Below are 14,799 nucleotides of genomic sequence, written 5' to 3' on the forward strand. Positions count from 1 at the left end.
TTTTCTTATAAAAGAAATTAGGAAAATGTAATGAAAATATAAAGAATTAGTTAAAAATATATTGATAAAGAATAATTAGAAAATAAATGAGAGAATTGAAGTTAGAAAAGTAAAGTAAAGTAATAACGACTTAAACAGTAATGTAACAGATTTAAACTACTTTAACTTCTTCTCATTTAATTTTTGAATTAACAAAATTTTAAATTTAAAAAGTTTCTGCCTATAAATACAGCTTTCCCTCCACCCATTTTTCTTCATCGCAAAGACTTTGAATTCCTCAAACCATAAACTCCGAAGAAAAATCCATCGTTCCAAAGAAAACTCTCTCCCAATGTCTGCAGCCGCCTCTTCCTCTTCCTCTCACTCACAACCCCCTCGTTCTCAGCAACAAATGATCCATAAATTCATCGATGCTTTGCGCCAACAGGTGAATAATATATCATCATCTTCACTCTCTGTTTTTTCAATTTTCTTGAGTTCTGATTGGGTTTCTTTCTAGGGATTTCTTGATGATGATTTCAATAACCGGAGAACTGCCCCTGGGCATCTAGATTCATTGGTAACATTCTGCGTCGAGTCCGAACCTAAGCTCGAAATCATCCAGAAATCTCTGTAAGATTCAAAAACCCTAAAAACCCTAACACGGTTCCTTTTCTTTCTTTTTTTTTTTTTGGTATTTAATGTAATTACTTCGTTCCGTTTTGGTTCTTTCAGGGAAGGTGAGCATTTGGATTTTCGTACTGCGATTAGCACTGCAGAAATGATCCGATCTGCTGCGGCAAGGTAATTTCGGATCAATTCGATTTAAAATTCTTGTTTCTGTTTCTTTTATAAAAGTGAGTTTGAGGATAATTTGAAGGGTTTTGTTTATGATTATGATCTGATCGAACAGAGTCGGTGGATCTCGAGTAGCAAGTGCTTGTATTGCATTACAAGAGCATTTGAATAACAATAACCTTAATGGGTAATCAACTGTGTTAATTAGTTTAACTAGTAAGTCTTTAAAACAATTTGATGATGATTATTCTTAAATCTTATTATTATTTTTACTTTTTCTTCGTCAGTTCAAAAGAAGCTTACAAGAAACTCTCCTGGGAATACTATGTCATACGTGATTCTTTCCACCACATGCTTCAAGTAATTTTATTTCCTCATTTTTTTCTTTAATATATATAAATGATTTCTTGAAAATTTTACCAAGATATCAATTATTTCTTGTGTTGGTTTTTGTGATTTAACAGGCTGAGAAGACAGTGGAGGTTTAAGAGAGATTAATGAAGGATGAAGCAAGATTTGGTGATAAATAAAGAGCTTGTTTAGTTAGTTTCATTTTTTGGATTTGTAATATTTTTTTTTAAACAAGCTTGTTTGGACAAACATATATACTCTACAAGAATACTAATAGAATTGACTTTGGAAATTTTAGTGTTTTCTTTTATTCTTTTCTATTATCTCTCTTTCTTGGTTCATTTTTATAGTTAAACTTGCAAAATAATGTTAATACTTATTAATCTTGCACCTAAAATTGTTCTTGTGTGTTAAAAAATTTCAGTTTGCTTATAATTAGTTGCTTGATGTACTATGATTTTTTTTAAAGAGAGGTTTACCTATTTCAAGGTTTATGTTCTCATGACAAAAGCTTGAGCAAATAGAACAACATTTGTTTCTTCTTCCCATCATTTATAATTCCTAAATTAATTATTGAATTTTAAGAAGGTATCACAAGTTTTTCCTATAAATGTAATTTGAGTTTTACCAAATAACCTTCTTTGTTTTCAAAATTAAATAAATAAAAAACTAGATGAGAACAACTAAGGGTAAGGGTAACTAGTTTGAGTAATTAAGTAAGAAAAATTACAAAAAAAAAAAAAAAAGCTACAAAAACGATAAAAGAACAACCCTCTCAACAATTTGAAGCGGACAATTTAAATTGTTTGTGTTCTCGTATAGTCTATAGATTATAATGGTGTTCTCGTAGTATATAGATTATAATAGTTTGTTGTTATTTTTCTAGTTTTTTTTATGATACTAGATGTTTCTAAGAATTTAAAATAATTTTTAAATTAAAAATTGATTTTTTTATCTTTTTATTTTCCATATATTAAAAAGAACAAAGATATTCTGATGTCACATGCCCATAAAAATGGTTAGCCTACTAGAATTAGTAGGATACACATTGATTTAAGCAAAGATCAGGAGGTCAAGCTGGAATGAGAAATTTTTTAACTTGTCTTGAGAGATTTCTTCTTGATCAGTAAAAATAATAACAATAATAAATAAAATAACTTAGTGTCTTTTAGCTATATGGATGCTTTTGTTTAATAGTTTTGTGTAGAAAGAAAATTGTTATGGATAGAAAAAAAAAGGTCAGTTACAAAAAAAAGATAAAAAAATAGTAAAAGGATTCTACAATCCCTTTGACGTTTGAGGTCTCTTTCATCGACCTTGTTTCTTTCACATCAAGCTTTAATTTTCCACCACTAGGTAGATTTTTTTTTGTAAGCCCTAGACTTTGTGTTCTCAGTAGTTTCTAAAGTGTTGAAGAAAACCAAGTTTAGTGTTGTGGTGTTGTTGTGATTAGGAAACCATATCAATGAAAAGCCCAAGTGTTGAGGTGAAGGAGGTTGGATGCTAAAAGAATGTGAGAAGAGAAGACATGAAGAGTTTTGACTAAGTAGAAGAAGTTGGGTGTGATGAGGTTGGTAGACGACCAAAAGGTTATTGAAGAACCTCTAAACACATGTTTAGGTGGCTAAGGGATAGTGTTGTGTTTGAGTGGACATGATCTTGTCCAGGCGTGGAGACAAGGGCAATAAGGCTGGTGAGCTAAGTGTTAGATTGAAGGCAAGCTCCCGTCCTTAAACTTTCTATACGAAAGCTAAAGAATTTTTTTTAATTCATCTAATTATAGTTAGGATAATTTACATGAATCAAACAAAACCCAAATATGTTTACGGCTCATGTAACAAGATACAAAAGTCCATGAAGTCGATGAAATAGTTTCATAGTTTTCAGATTTTCCCTTAAATATTACCGACGATTCGTTACTTCTCTTTTTTCTTATTCTTTGCGATTTATTCATCTTCTCTTCTAGATTTTCTTTCTTATATTTTAAAATGGTTTATTCTTCTGTTTAAATCTCATGTTTCATTTAAACCATTTTTGGTAAGATTCTTTTAAGCTACTTCATCTTCCACATATTCGAGTATATCAGGATTGTTTAAATATTATTTTGACATGATTTAAACGATCATTTACCATTGTCAACACGGTTGTTTACCATGATCAACACAATCATTTAAATTTGAAACATTTTTTTCATCTTTTAAAATGAACTATGTACATGATCGTGTTGGCCTGGTCTAAACGATCGCTTACCATAATTAACATGATCGTTTAGCATGGTCAACACAATCGTTTGATTTGAAGTTTTTAACGATAATTTACATTGGTCTACACGATCGCTTATCATAATCAACACGATCGTTTTCCATGATCAATACAAACATTTGTCTAGATTAACACGATAGTTTAGCATGGTCCAACATGATCGTTTAAATTTGAAACCTTTTATCCCATCGCTAAAAAAGAACTACACGGCCGTGTATCATGACCTAAACGATAGTAGATCATTTGTTTAAACTACATTACACAATCATTTAGAAGAAAATTACCCGCCTACGCGGGTGGTAGATTAATCAAGTGTTGACTAAAGCATTTTTGGTACTTTTTTTATTGTGGGTTTATAAGCTTTTTCCGTTTTTAAAATTGTTCTTCATAGTGTAATATTTTACCGGTTTTTATTTATTTATTTTTAAAACTTCCCATAGTTATGCGTAAGTGTAGATAATAAAGAACTCTTCATTTATGTGCCTCATGCACCAACATTATGTAATCACAACCTTTATTATTTGTAAGATGTGGAATGATGTAGTAAAATTAAATTTAAATATATAAAATTGAGAACTTATAAGATTTCATAAAACGAATATTGTTTATATGTCGCACCTTGTCCTGCAAGCACCTAACAGATTGCTTTACACGGTATGACTCAAGCATTCTTGACGCGTTTCAACTCCAGAAAGGTGAGCTCAAGCCTTTAAGTTTTTCTTAATCACCCAGTGACTTAGCTTACCACCTCTATCTTTAACTTAAAGTGATAAGACAAAACCTTGAATACTTTTCTTACTTAAGCGATTAAGAAACATAACACAACGAAAGGTACGAGAACTTTAAACTTTTATTAATTTTAAACCATGCGTTTGACAACAACCTTTACAAACAAATCTATAGTTATTACACAACCAAACAAAAGAACTAAACACTTGACATGCTCTTCTCGCCTAGTACCTCTTCACCCTTTTTTTTACTTTTGGTCTTAACGCCTAGATTGAATATCTGGGGAATGAAAACTTAAAACATAAGTCACAAGAGACTTAGTGAGAAAGTTTTAAGAATTTTTTTTTGAAATACATTTCATAAACATCCTTATTTCATATCAATTGCGTAAATATATCTTATCGCAAAAACACACATTAGTCGTCATTAAACACTCCTTTTGCCAAGAACATGAATAATTCTCTACGCTAAGACTCATCATCTTGAGTTTAGACTACTGTGATGTCCTTTTCATCAATAGCATTCAAGAATATCCTAATCGTTCAATCGTTGTTGCTCAGACCACCTAACACAATAGATACCTTTTATGCATTGACCAACTTTATTCCACCATGTGTAGTCCTTTTCTACATGGCTGCCTTTATCTCTTATGTGCACATAACAGTTAGCTCAATGACGGGAACAAAACCAATGGTTTGAACAGAGTTTCACATTTATAAAACATACTTGAAGAAAAGCTTTTCATATAAACAAACATTTTTAGAAGAAATCACTCACCGTCACCTATCTTCCCTTCTTCTGCATCTTTTCGCCTAGAAGCTTTTTTTTCTCCAACAAAGTAACACTTGGTTTTCTTACAAATTTTAAGAGGAAATACTCTTTAGCATTATGTCTTCTTCCTCTATTTATACTAATCTCAAAATGAATTAGTCACTTTTAAACTCTTAATAACTTACAAGCTCTTGCTCTTAGTGGTGCACATGTAAACTTAATCTTTCTCATTCTCATGTTTAAACTTAAACTCGACACTTAATCTACTAATTAAACATTAATAGGAAATTTCTGGAAATTTCTTCTCTTTCATCACATAGCCTTTGCTCGCAATGAGTTCTAGCTTGCCTAGTTTGTCTTTCTCGCAAAATTCTTCTTTTGCGAAGAACTTCAAAACATCCACTTTTATCGCATAGCTTGAAAATACTTAACTTCTACCGAATACTTTTTTCTCTCTCTCATCACTTACCAAAATCTTAACCTATCTATTTTAGGTACGGGTCTCACATTATATATATATATCCACTATTTAAATGAAACAAATACATCATAAGAAAGAATATTTGTAGATTGTACACTTAAATCCCTCCATGTTAAAAAAGCACTCCTGCTTTATAATAATAATAAAATTCAAAACATTTTTGGACTTAACTTCACAATTGACATTGTATGATTTTCATACTTGTATATATCTTGTTTTTAGCATCTAATAATATTTTTTAAAAAGTATTAACATATTGCAATACATGATTAAAGTAAAAAATGAATGTTAGATTAATATCAATATTATAATAAAAGTTCAAGGCAAAACAAAACACATAGGAAGTAAAATGATGAAAAACAAACCGGTTATTAAGAAATGGTTGAAGAGAGTCTCTTGTATGGTTGTAGAGATGGTTATAGAAGTTAAAAGTTACATAGGTTTCAAAAATCTCATTACTAAATATAAATTAATAAAATTCAGAATTTAAATTGTTAAAATACTAATAGTATAATCGATTGGTAAATTTGATATACATTCAACAACATGTTGGCTATTAAGCTTATTATAATGAATGGTAAATTTGATATATACTAATAGTATAATCGATTGATCTAGAGAATATAAATAAAATATATTAGTTGAGTGCGTGGTGTATCAAATATAAAGTATATTAACTAACATAATTGATTTATGAATGTTAATTATGTCAAATATACTGCTGGGGTAGATCCAATCATATGCCTAAAAGGGAGTAAAATTGAAATAATAAAAAAAAGGGGATGCAATTTTTTGTTTTCTCTACATTGGAAATTTCAAATATAAATGTTTCTTTTCCTATTTTTGCAAGTAACCCTCTAATAAATATATACATGACTTTGAGTATATGATAAAATACGAGGCATCCGGTAGGTCTAGCGCTTAAAGCCAAAACACTAAGATAAAGGAAGCTTGAATGGCACTGCAAATTATATATCCTATACTCCTATTTGTATTATAGTTCTGCAAGGTTTGACTTTATATATGTAGATGTATGGTTAATAAAAATAGAGAAAGAGGAATCTGCCCTGTGATTTAACGAAGAAAGTTGAGACCCCCACTCCTTGGTTGAGCTCGAGCAAAATGAGCCGAATCTAGCTCTTTGGGAATATTTCTATTAACTTAGGTACACCAAGAAACTATCATCTCATAAATTGATAAAATTATTGATCTATTTTCATTTAAACGAGAGTTTGTATCAAAATGAACATAAATCAATTAATCAATTAGTAGCGTACTTGTAAAGTCTACTTCAAAATTAAAAGTTAAGGATGATTGATGTTGTTAGAGATCATTCTTGAATAAGCTTTTAAGATTAAAAAGAATAAAAAATCAAAATCCAATTTTAAACTTAAGTAATGATATTTAATTAATATCACTCAGCAGATACAACCTTAATTTTTCCATGGCGGCAATTTGGAGCAAAGCGTTTCAATATTTTTTATTTGTGCAAAGCAAAGAGCATTGTTAAGTTATATTGACTTTTGGGAAATTGGGCGGCCATATGAATTAGCCAAGTAAAGTTTAAAATTCAATGGCTCCCTTGACACAAATACCTAAATTTGAGGCCAAGCTACTTGGATAAATTCACTATAAAAAAGATGCATGCTTCATTCATTTTCTACCAATTATAACACAAATTTGAGAACTTAAAAAACCATCTTCCATCTTCCAATATGGCAAGAATTGCCATATTCCTTTTCTTCCTCTTTCTCTTCCTCTCAGCTGTGGTTGAGGGAGCTCCAAAGGCCAAGAAAGTTAAATGCAAAGACAAGAAATTTCCTCAATGTTACAAATCCGAACACTATTGTCCGGCCGATTGCCTTCGCACTTGCGTCGTAGATTGTTCGTCTTGCCAGCCTGTTTGCACTCCACCTCCACCTCCGCCACCATCGCCTCCTCCACCACCACCCAAACCGCGCAAGCTCAAATCTCCACCCCCACCATACATTTACTCTTCGCCTCCGCCTCCACCTCCACGCATTTACTCTTCCCCACCACCACCTCCTCCCTACATTTACTCTTCTCCCCCACCACCTCCTCATATTTACTCTTCTCCCCCACCACCTCCGCCAACTACCGTGGAGCCTTCACCTCCACTTCCACCAGCACCAACACCTCCGTCGTCATCCCCACCACCTCTTTCTCCACCACCTTCGTCTGAGGCGTCCGGGCAAAAAAAAGTTAGGTGCAAGAATAGAGGGTATCCACATTGCTACGGAATGGAGCTAAGTTGTCCAAGTGATTGTCCTAGCCAATGTGAGGTTGACTGTGTTACTTGCAGTCCCGTTTGTAGTAAGTTTCTCCTACCTTTATATACAATTTATTCGTACGGCTGGTTTTCATATTTTCTAAATAGATATTTAATTTCACAAAAAAGTTTTAAAATGAATTAAACTCTTTTGAGTTTTCAAAATTTGACCATCAAAATACTTTTAGAATGTGGACAATATAACATAGCCGAATAGATGGAAAATGACATTGTAGGCTTAATATAGTTTCATAAACAAGAAATAAAAAAATAAATGGTTTTTTTTCAGTTAATTTTGAAAATGAAGTTTTTTGTTTTGTTTCGTCTTGTCTTTTTAACGATTTATTAATTAATTTTATAAATACTAATTTTGTTCCTAACTTTTTTTTGTTTGAAGTTTCTATTTTTACTAATGTTTTGAAAAACTAGGCAAAAATATTTGAAAAGGAAATAAACATTTTTCAAAAACTTATTTGTTCATCGAATTTGCTATAAAAGCCGAAGTGTTAACTTTAGGCTAATTAATCAAAAAATTGATAATAGTGTTGAGGATATTATTGTTGGAAAGCCAAGTTATTGATGAGAGTACAACCACCGCATGCCAATAATAATAAAAAAGAGCGAAAAAAGAAAACATATATATAAACATATGAGCCGTATTGCATTTTCTTAACAAATATTCTTCAATTACTTACGCACAGATTGCAACCGTCCGGGCGCCGTGTGCCAAGACCCAAAATTCATTGGAGGAGATGGAATCACCTTCTACTTCCATGGCAAAAGAGACAAAGATTTCTGCATTGTCACCGACTCGAACCTCCACATCAATGCTCACTTTATCGGCCGACGCAATGTGGACATGAAGAGGGACTTCACTTGGGTCCAATCCCTAGGTATCCTCTTCGACTCTCACCAACTCTTCATCAGCGCACGAAAAACCTCAACATGGGACGATGCCAATGACCGCCTCTACATTTCCCTCGATGACGAAACAATCATCCTCCCTAACCAGGAGGGTGCGACCTGGAGTAACTCAACTTCGTACGAGGGGATTGCCATAACCAGAAGTAGAAAAACGAACGCAGTCGAGATCGAAGTCCCTGGGAACTTCAAAATCAAAGCAGTCGTGGTTCCGATAACGGAAAAGGAATCAATGATCCACAAGTATGGGATTACACAAGAGGATTGTTTTGCACATTTGGACTTGAGTTTTAAGTTCTATGCATTGAGTGGGAATGTGAATGGGGTTTTGGGGCAAACTTATGGGAAGAACTATGTGAGTAGGGCTAAGATGGGAGTGGCTATGCCTGTTTTGGGAGGTGATAAGGAGTTTGCTTCTTCAAGTATTTTTGCTACCGATTGTGAAGTTACACGTTTCACCAAGGAGATGGATGAAAAAGAGAGTTATGTGGAGGCTGCAGCCTATGCTAATATGAGCTGTGGTAGTGACATGGATGGTCAAGGAGTTGTTTGCAAAAGATAAGTTTGATTACAATACTATTCCAATTATATGAATAAATAAATTATTTATGTTAATTCTAAGGTAAATTTTGTTTTGGAAAATAAATGCGGAAGTTTGTAATGTGAAAAGGTCTTTGATTATTTGTTTTTATATGAATAAAAAAATATATGTAAAATGTTTATTGGATTATATATATATATGCTAGCTAAATATATGATATTTGAAAATTATTTATCATTTCTCTCTGTAAAACTCTTATCTTGCTTTTATATGTATTGACATGATATTGTCATAGGTAATAATTTTGGTCTAACAAGAATAAAACCAAGAAATAAGGGGAGAAAAAAAATTGAACCTAGGGCTGGGATAAGAAGAGTTGTGTCTTTGCACTACCACAAATTTGGATTCAAAGACATCTAATAAGGGTCACAGACATATTTTATGATACTTATTTTTGTGTTCTTGAAGCCCCCATTAAGAAAAGACTTGTCTTTAATTAGCTTATGGCGAGTACCTATCAGGATCTTTAAACGACACACTTGCTCACCTTTCCGAATTCAAATGACTAAAAGTCTAACTAAACAAGGTATATTTAGAAGAGTTAACTTATAGGATTTATAGAGCTTCACATTTAAGGGTGACGACCCCTCGACACCTAATACCCACACTTGTTCTTATTTTGGGACACAAATGATGGAAGTTATCTCGTAAAGGTGGAGTTTGTCTCCAAATTTCTCCTTGTGCGTGTTAGCCATATTCTTGCTATTTTTTCCTCGGGTAGTTGACGATATACACTAGCTAGGTGATGAAAATAACTTAGCTAACACGATAAGAGTTATAAGCTAAACTTCTTATCAAGAATCTACAATAGGTCCTAAACTACAAATAACACAAGGACAAATGAATAGTAAAGAAATGATGGATTGAAAAGGCATAAATATACATTGTATTAAAGAATAAAGGTTTTTGGTCACAGTAAAATATGAACAAATACAGTGTAAAGAAATTCAAAAATGGAGAGAATAAAAGTGACATTACAAATTATGGGAGGTGGAAATGAGATCTTCTTTACTCAGACCTCAAACATTCACTCATTGACTGACCGGGAGAAGAGAAGGAATACTTTACAGACGGTGGAAAGGCTCATCCTTTCCACCTCTCTCTAAGGTTTGACCTATATACAAGCTTAAAATGGCTTATACAAACATACTCTTCTTGGTAGGGGTAAAGTCCTTTATATATGTCGATTTAGTCAAGAAATCTAATCTTCTGAGCATGTTAGTGCCGAAAGCTGCCTCTATCGCCAAATCACATCAACTCCATCTACCACTTTTGTCTTCTAGTGAACCTCTTCTCGCCTATTGACTATGTCTTCTCGTGTAGTCTTTAGGCGAGTTCCTCTAGGATTTTCTAACTACTTTTATTTCTAATCATGTGTTTAGACACTCAAAACAGACGTGGATGCTTATGTAAAATGCATTTCTTAATATTTATACATTTACAACATAAGCTAGGCATTTTGACACACTTCTTATGTATTTTGGTCTCATTATTTTATCTAAAAGGCTATAATAACTTATATTTCTACAAGTTATATACAACGTTAGTCGTTTACTGTGTATCCTCACTTAGCCCAAAGTAGAATTGCTCTTCAGGTATGTCATGATGGGAGTATGCCTTCACCAATCTCTTAAATCTACACCACGAGTCAATGAGATTCTCTCTATCTCGCTGCTGGAAGGTCGTTAGATTCTGCCTTCTTCTAGAATTTTCTATGGGTGGAAAAAGCATTTTCTTGAATTTTTCTATCAGATCGTCCCATGTAGATACCTCTTCTTGCTTTAGAGAGTTTACCTATCGCTTTGCTTCATCGCGTAATATAAAGGGAAAGATCTTAAAATGGAGCTCATCCCACGAAATTCTCGACATGTTGAATGAAGCATAGATAAAGTAGAATTTGATATGATCATGTGGATCCTCGCGTGGATGTGTGCAAAATTGACCTGCATTCTGAATTATCTAGAGCATGATTGGCTTGATTTCAAACATTGCATTCTCACCAAATGTTATGATAGGTGCTTGTTTTTGTGTGGATTCTTTGCTTAGGTTGTAGTTTGTTTGTTTGTATGTTTAGTTTTTGGGTTTGTAAGACTCGATGCCACTCAACCATCCCTACAACCTGACCTAATTGGTCAACTCCATGGACTTAGTAATGACTCTCAATTCTAGACAACAAAACCAGGTTCAACGACATGGGAAATAGTGCTATTGCCTATATTGGTATAATTTAAAACAAATTTTTGGATTTGGTTCGTATAACCAAGGTCGTTTTATTAATGTGTGATGTTCTCCTTCGATTTAACATTATTTGTCTGGTATTTATCAAAATAATACATAGAGTAACACCGATAATTTTCGCTCATAGTAATTTTTTATTTAAATATGACTTTCTAAAGTTACATAATAGTAGCTTACATGATTGATTAGAAAGAACTTGAAGCAAATAAAATTCCACCAGGAAACCTCATGCTTTAAACTTCCAGTCTAGAGAAGCTCCACTACTTTGATAACGCACACTAGTATATTGTCAAAGGTGGAATACTGAGGGGAGACGCATTGATTCAAGGGAAATATAAGGAGGAAATGGATAATAGTTTTATTTGGAGCGTACTAGGGAGTGGAAGCAATGTTCGGGATATTAGGGACTGGAATATTAGGAAGGGGAGGCAAATCGGTGGATGGAATAGAAGGAACGATCGGCGGGATAGTAGTAGGTGGAACAATATTAGGGATGAATGGAATCGAAGACAATGAAGGAACTCTCGGGATAATGGGTGGAAGGTTAGGGACGATTGGAGGTGAAGGCAATGAAGGAACTCCTGGGATAATGGGTGGAAGATTAGGGATGGTTGGAAGCGAATGCAATGAAGGAATTCTCGGGATAATGGGTGGAAGATTAGGGACGATTGGAGGCAAAGGCAATGAAGGAACTCTCGGGATAATGGGTGGAAGATTAGGGACGATTGGAAGCGAAGGCAATGAAGGAACTCCTGGGATAATGGGTGGAAGATTAGGGACGATTGGAAGCGAAGGCAATGAAGGAACTCCTGGGATAATGGGTGGAAGATTAGGGACTATTGGAAGCGAAGGCAATGAAGGAACTCCTGGGGTAATGGGTGGAAGATTAGGGACTATTGGAAGCGAAGGCAATGAAGGAACTCCTGGGGTAATGGGTGGAAGATTAGGGACGATTGGAGGCAAAGGCAATGAAGGAACTCCTGGGATAATGGGTGGAAGATTAGGGACTATTGGAAGCGAAGGCAATGAAGGAACTCTCGGGATAATGGGTGGAAGATTAGGGACGATTGGAGGCGAAGGCAATGAAGGAACTCCTGGGATAATGGGTGGAAGATTAGGGACTATTGGAAGCGAAGGCAATGAAGGAACTCTCGGGATAATGGGTGGAAGATTAGGGACGATTGGAAGCGAAGGCAATGAAGGAACTCCCGGGATAATGGGTGGAAGATTAGGGGCGATTGGAAGTGAAGGAATTTTTGGGATAATGGGTGAAAGGTCGGGGATGATTGGAAATGAAGGCAATGAAGGAACTCCCGAGATAACAGATGGAATGGAAGGAAATAATTGTGGGAGATAACGCCGTGCTTCAGTCAGTTCAATATTGGTTGATGATAGACCCATAAATAAAAGGACAAGAATTAGAAAGCTTTTATTGGAAGCCATGTTAGATAAATGTTTGCTTCAACGCTTACAATGATATATCAAAAACATACGTTCGAGGGGTTTTTATATCCATGGTTATGTTAGGCATCCATTGGTATAGCTAGCTTAATTGGTCCCTGCCCCCATTTTCTATCATTATTGATTAGTGTCATTATGACTACATTTGTTTTTTTTAATTTAAGAAAGACGTTTGAATGTCTTACAATTCCTTTTTTGTAGTTCTTTATAATTTAAAGAAAACATTATTTTGTACTTTAATAGAAATATATTATTTTTATATTTTAGTGAAATTAGAAAACCCATTAAAAAAAATATGAACATACAAACACTCCAAACAAAATTTACATGGATGTCAAATAAAATATTACATTATCTGTTCATTGTATAGTTAATCGTGAGTTCAACTCTAACCAAAATAATCTTTCAATTAGCTAGTCGTAGGTTAAAACAACTGTGATTAATTTCAACTATAATAATAGGGACCAAACACTATGTAGACTATAATACATCATTCCAATAATTACTCAAGTTGGGCTCAAAGTACATCCCATTCGTTTTCATTCTTCTCTTTAAGAGAAAATACTACGTTTCCTACAATGTCCACTTGTTACAATTTGTTTTACTCCTCTGAAATTAACTTATATGACAATTATAATTGATACCCTATTTAAAGAATTATAAATATAGTAATTTTCTCCCTATTATTTATAATACTATCGCTAATTTTTCTATAAAAAATTTGAGTTCAACAATATGTGTTAGGAGAATTTACCCTCTCATCTCTTGGTTCGATTTTAATATTTCAAATGATCTTTTTTGTTGTTTTTGTCCATCTTTTTTCTCATTCTTGTTTCACGTTATCGGATCCTTTTCAAATTTGTCAGTTTTTTTTTTTTTTTCAATTTCGTTATACGTCGAATTTCATATAATACTCTCACGTTGTAGTTGAACTTTATTGACTCTTTTTCTTTCTCATAAGCTCTTTTTTTAGTTGTTTAATTGTTATATGTTTTAGCACACACCCATTATTGGATTCAAACTTTTAACATTTTTAATAAAAAAATGTCTTTATAATATACTCATATTGACTTTTATATCACAATAGTTTTGTCATGGTTAGAAATCTATTGGTATAGATATTTACTATCACTAATACAAATTTTAATTAACAAACTAGATCTATTAATGATAAACTAGTATTACTCTAGTACATATTTTACATCTTTTTTTACCAATGGATTTCACACAATTTGTAGGATTTTGTTTTCAATGATGATGTTTAGGTATAAAGGAAGTGGAAAGTCAAGTATGACAAAGCTTTATTTCCTTTGTAAACTTCTATTGGTAAGGAGTATATCGTGCATGTGTCATGATGAGAATTCTCCTAAAGAATTAGGTGTGAGGCACACTTGAAACATTGTTCAATTAGAAGTGTTGGGACAAAACCTCCCAATCCTGCATTAGAAATTAAAAAGGATGAAAACACAACATTTTACATGAAAAACTCTCCTCTTACCAACAAAAAAATTATGGACAATTAAGAAAGTAATTCAATATGTAAAAAATTATTATTACAATTAATTAATTTATCTCTTTCCATTCAATTACAAAAACAACCCTTTCAAAGCTTTTAAGATTTTAAATTGTTTCTAATTGAGACATTTGTAAACAAATGAGATGACTTTCTTTTATAGGCTTAGAGTCACACACCTTTTTACAAAATAACTTATGCGGAAAAACTATTTTGTCGAAAAATTCAACAAAAAGAACACAATAAGATTGCAATATATGGAGAACGAACATGCTGGAACAACTCAAGATAATTTTTTGATTTCAAAATATTTTCTGAAAATTAAAACTTTGTGTTTTGAAATTTTAGAATTAGAGAAAAAGAACCCTATATTAGCGATGCTCATTTGCACCAATATGATCTTA

At 33.1% G+C, this 14,799-nt stretch overlaps 3 protein-coding genes across 3 annotated transcripts; all 3 read left to right on the plus strand.

Moving 5' to 3' along the window:
- The first annotated feature begins 273 nt into the window (after positions 1–273).
- LOC101206990 (histidine-containing phosphotransfer protein 1-like) lies at positions 274–1,438 on the plus strand. Its single transcript, XM_031880294.1, has 6 exons — positions 274–427; positions 500–612; positions 715–783; positions 893–964; positions 1,065–1,137; positions 1,242–1,438. The coding sequence occupies exons 1-6, from the start codon at positions 332–334 to the stop codon at positions 1,263–1,265; spliced, it is 447 nt and encodes a 148-aa protein (XP_031736154.1). The 5' UTR covers positions 274–331; the 3' UTR covers positions 1,266–1,438.
- Positions 1,439–7,050: 5,612 nt separating this feature from the next.
- Positions 7,051–9,314, plus strand: LOC101207232. Its single transcript, XM_004139525.3, has 2 exons — positions 7,051–7,705; positions 8,363–9,314. The coding sequence occupies exons 1-2, from the start codon at positions 7,087–7,089 to the stop codon at positions 9,142–9,144; spliced, it is 1,401 nt and encodes a 466-aa protein (XP_004139573.2). The 5' UTR covers positions 7,051–7,086; the 3' UTR covers positions 9,145–9,314.
- Positions 9,315–11,809: 2,495 nt separating this feature from the next.
- On the plus strand, positions 11,810–12,778 carry LOC105435356 (collagen alpha-1(IV) chain). Its single transcript, XM_031883176.1, has one exon. It carries the CDS (start codon positions 11,810–11,812, stop codon positions 12,776–12,778), a length of 969 nt encoding a protein of 322 aa, XP_031739036.1.
- The last annotated feature ends 2,021 nt before the right edge of the window (positions 12,779–14,799 follow it).

The sequence above is a fragment of the Cucumis sativus genome, chromosome 1 (assembly GCF_000004075.3).
Source record: "Cucumis sativus cultivar 9930 chromosome 1, Cucumber_9930_V3, whole genome shotgun sequence".
NCBI classification, from domain to species: domain Eukaryota; kingdom Viridiplantae; phylum Streptophyta; class Magnoliopsida; order Cucurbitales; family Cucurbitaceae; genus Cucumis; species Cucumis sativus.

Coding starts and splice junctions, on each gene's coding strand:
- LOC101206990 (XM_031880294.1), top strand. CDS start 332: ATGTCTGCAGCCGCCTCTTCCTCTTCCTCTCACTCACAACCCCCTCGT. Junction 784..892: donor ATCCGATCTGCTGCGGCAAG/GTAATTTCGGAT, acceptor CTGATCGAACAG/AGTCGGTGGATCTCGAGTAG. Junction 1,138..1,241: donor CTTTCCACCACATGCTTCAA/GTAATTTTATTT, acceptor GTGATTTAACAG/GCTGAGAAGACAGTGGAGGT.
- LOC101207232 (XM_004139525.3), top strand. CDS start 7,087: ATGGCAAGAATTGCCATATTCCTTTTCTTCCTCTTTCTCTTCCTCTCA. Junction 7,706..8,362: donor TACTTGCAGTCCCGTTTGTA/GTAAGTTTCTCC, acceptor ACTTACGCACAG/ATTGCAACCGTCCGGGCGCC.
- LOC105435356 (XM_031883176.1), top strand. CDS start 11,810: ATGTTCGGGATATTAGGGACTGGAATATTAGGAAGGGGAGGCAAATCG.